The sequence below is a fragment of the Enoplosus armatus genome, chromosome 19, assembly GCF_043641665.1.
Source record: "Enoplosus armatus isolate fEnoArm2 chromosome 19, fEnoArm2.hap1, whole genome shotgun sequence".
Classification (NCBI taxonomy): domain Eukaryota; kingdom Metazoa; phylum Chordata; class Actinopteri; order Centrarchiformes; family Enoplosidae; genus Enoplosus; species Enoplosus armatus.
Genome location: NC_092198.1, coordinates 1,292,501 through 1,295,000, shown reverse-complemented (window position 1 = coordinate 1,295,000; position 2,500 = coordinate 1,292,501). Strand labels below are relative to the sequence as shown.

The 2,500-nt window shown below is 42.8% G+C and overlaps 1 protein-coding gene across 2 annotated transcripts in view; it reads left to right on the top strand.

Annotated features, from left to right (window-relative positions):
- Window positions 1-2,500, top strand: part of LOC139302285 (peroxisomal targeting signal 2 receptor-like) — a 35,232-nt gene that overhangs the window by 16,482 nt on the left and 16,250 nt on the right. For both annotated transcript variants that reach the window (XM_070925939.1, XM_070925940.1), the window contains exon 9: window positions 423-478. In XM_070925939.1, the coding sequence (XP_070782040.1) occupies window positions 423-478 (56 nt within the window). The remainder of the gene's footprint in view (window positions 1-422; window positions 479-2,500) is intronic.

The following is a 2,500-nucleotide window of genomic DNA, read 5'->3' as shown; positions in this document are numbered from 1 at the left end:
GTGGACAGTCCTGTTCAGGATTCAGTTCATGAATAAGTGATACTAATGCAGCTGCTCTGCTGTGAATCTTTCCTTCATGAATTTATAATCAGCTTGCGTTGGTTCATATATTTAGATGTAGATCTGATTGTGGAGGCTGTTGAAGGGGAGACTGAGCCCTTCACAATAAGACTGTAATATGTGTGCACAGTGTTTCAGATTAAACTACACAACAGTATATAAAATACTTCAGCTCCACGTCGACCGACTACAACAGTGAAATGCTACTTCAGTAAGGGTCTGAACACTTCCTCCTCCTGCATTCATGAATATGAAATATGAATGCGTTCTGGCCCAAATAATGATAATAATACACCAACACGTGACCCTCATGTTGTATTGAGATGAAGATGATTCTGATCTTTTTCATTCCTCTCCTGCAGTTTTCTCCGTTCAGTAAGACCTCGCTGGCGTCCTGCTCGTACGACTTCACTGTCAGGTGAGAGCGACTCTCGTCACTTTCTTCTTCTCTGCTCGTGTAGCGTCACCCTCGCCGTCTTACTGTCCTGATCCTGAAGCACTTTGTCTGAGGAAAGTTCTTTAAATTAAGTTTTCACACTGACTGTGTGTGTGTGTGTGTGTGTGACTCATTTAACATTAATGATCCGAGGAAATGAGGGAGGTGTTACAGGTTTCAGTTTAATGTGTTTGGACAAAGTAAATATTAGTGACCAGTGGAGAGGAAACCTCTGATTCACACTTTATCTCTCAAAGCAAACAGACGACACACACGGACAAATATTCCTGATGTTAATCTACAGCACTTAACGTTTACAAAGTCATTAACAATCTAATAATCATTTAGCAGAATTAACAGCACTGTGCTCTGTTCATTTTCAATTCATCGTTTCTAAAATGAACTGATTCATTGTTTAAAATGTCAGAGAGCAGAGAGAAATGCTCACGGTGACGTCTTCATGTCTCCTTTTGTCAGAGCTACTGTCTGAAACACAAAGATATCCATTTTACGATCAAGGCAGCAAAGTATTTGTCATATCTGCTGTATGACCTAAACGCTGAGTTGTTGTTGTTGATTATTTCACAAAGCCAGCTTCATAAAGACACCTGTGCTTAAGGTAAAGTACAGATATATAGATATGACAGAGACACTTTTCTGGAGGTTAAAAGACTGAAGTAGCGCATCATGAGGTTTCGTATTTCTGCTTACGCTCCTCTTCCTTCAATTACCGACCAGTGGATGGATGGTGTCCCCCTAATGAGGAAGGACACCGTGGTGATGTGTGATAAAGTTAACTGGTGTGTGAGATGGAAAGAAAGAAAGATGGAGATGAGATGAGCTCTTCCTTTTATTGAGCTGCGGAGTTAATAAAGCTTGTAATATCAAGCAAGACTGCTTCTGTGTTTCTAATGAGGATGTGCTGCTTCATCTTTCTCTCTCTGCGCTTCGGTTTCTGCAGCCGCCGATTTCCCATAAAGTCTGTTCTGTTCTATCAAACTGCTGACGAGTCTGTTGTCAGCTGTCTGTAAGTCTGTCTGGTGGATAAATCCATGCACAGATGGGATTAGATGGACTGATCGACGGAGGGCAGGGTGGTCTACAGTCGAGGAGTCGGTTAATATTCTCTGGTTCCAGATTCTCATACGTGATGATCTGCTGTAAACTGAATATCTTCAGGTTTTGTTTGGTCGGGCATCATAAGTAATTTAAAGACGTCACCTTGGGCTGCGAGAAAATGTAATTCTAATGAAGTTACGGACTACCTCGACAGATAAATCAATAATGAAAAAGATCTGTGTCGTAGACCCTCCATGGAGCGATGACAGGGATGGAGTACCAATATTATCTCTTGGTATGATAAACTTTATGACTCACCAGTCCAGGAGGGGGGTACAGGCAGCACAGGCACCTGCCCCCCCTTTTAAAGGTTCTTCCACGTGATCAAATTGATTGTTTTAACTAATGCATGGAAGAAGAAACAGGCAACAGTGTTGAAACATAGCACATGTAGTGGAAGCTGGGTGGAACTGCAGAAGATCAGATGTTCAGACGCAGCATCCAAGTCAAACATCTGTGTCCCAGCTGTGACCGTCTGTATCAATGTCTTCAAATGACTCAGTTAACAAAAGATGGAGGGGTGATGGGGGGGGGGGGGGTTACAATGCCAAAGGGAGTGAAGAGGCTGAAAGATGAAGAGATGGCTCTGTGCCAAACCCTGTGTTTTATTGATCCGTGTTTTCATTGGCTCAAATACTCTGTGCTGAGTGCTGATTTCATTAGAGGCTGCCCTGACACACACACACACACACACACACACACACACACACACACACACACACACACACACACACACACACATTGTCTGTTTAAGGGTAGTAAACAGCCTCTGTAGTAATAATCCCTAGAGACAAATCAAAAAGTACGGAACAACATTTGTCTCTGTTTTCCCAGAAGACGGCCGCAGGCTGCAGACTGCAGACGTCTACAGACGACTACAGACGT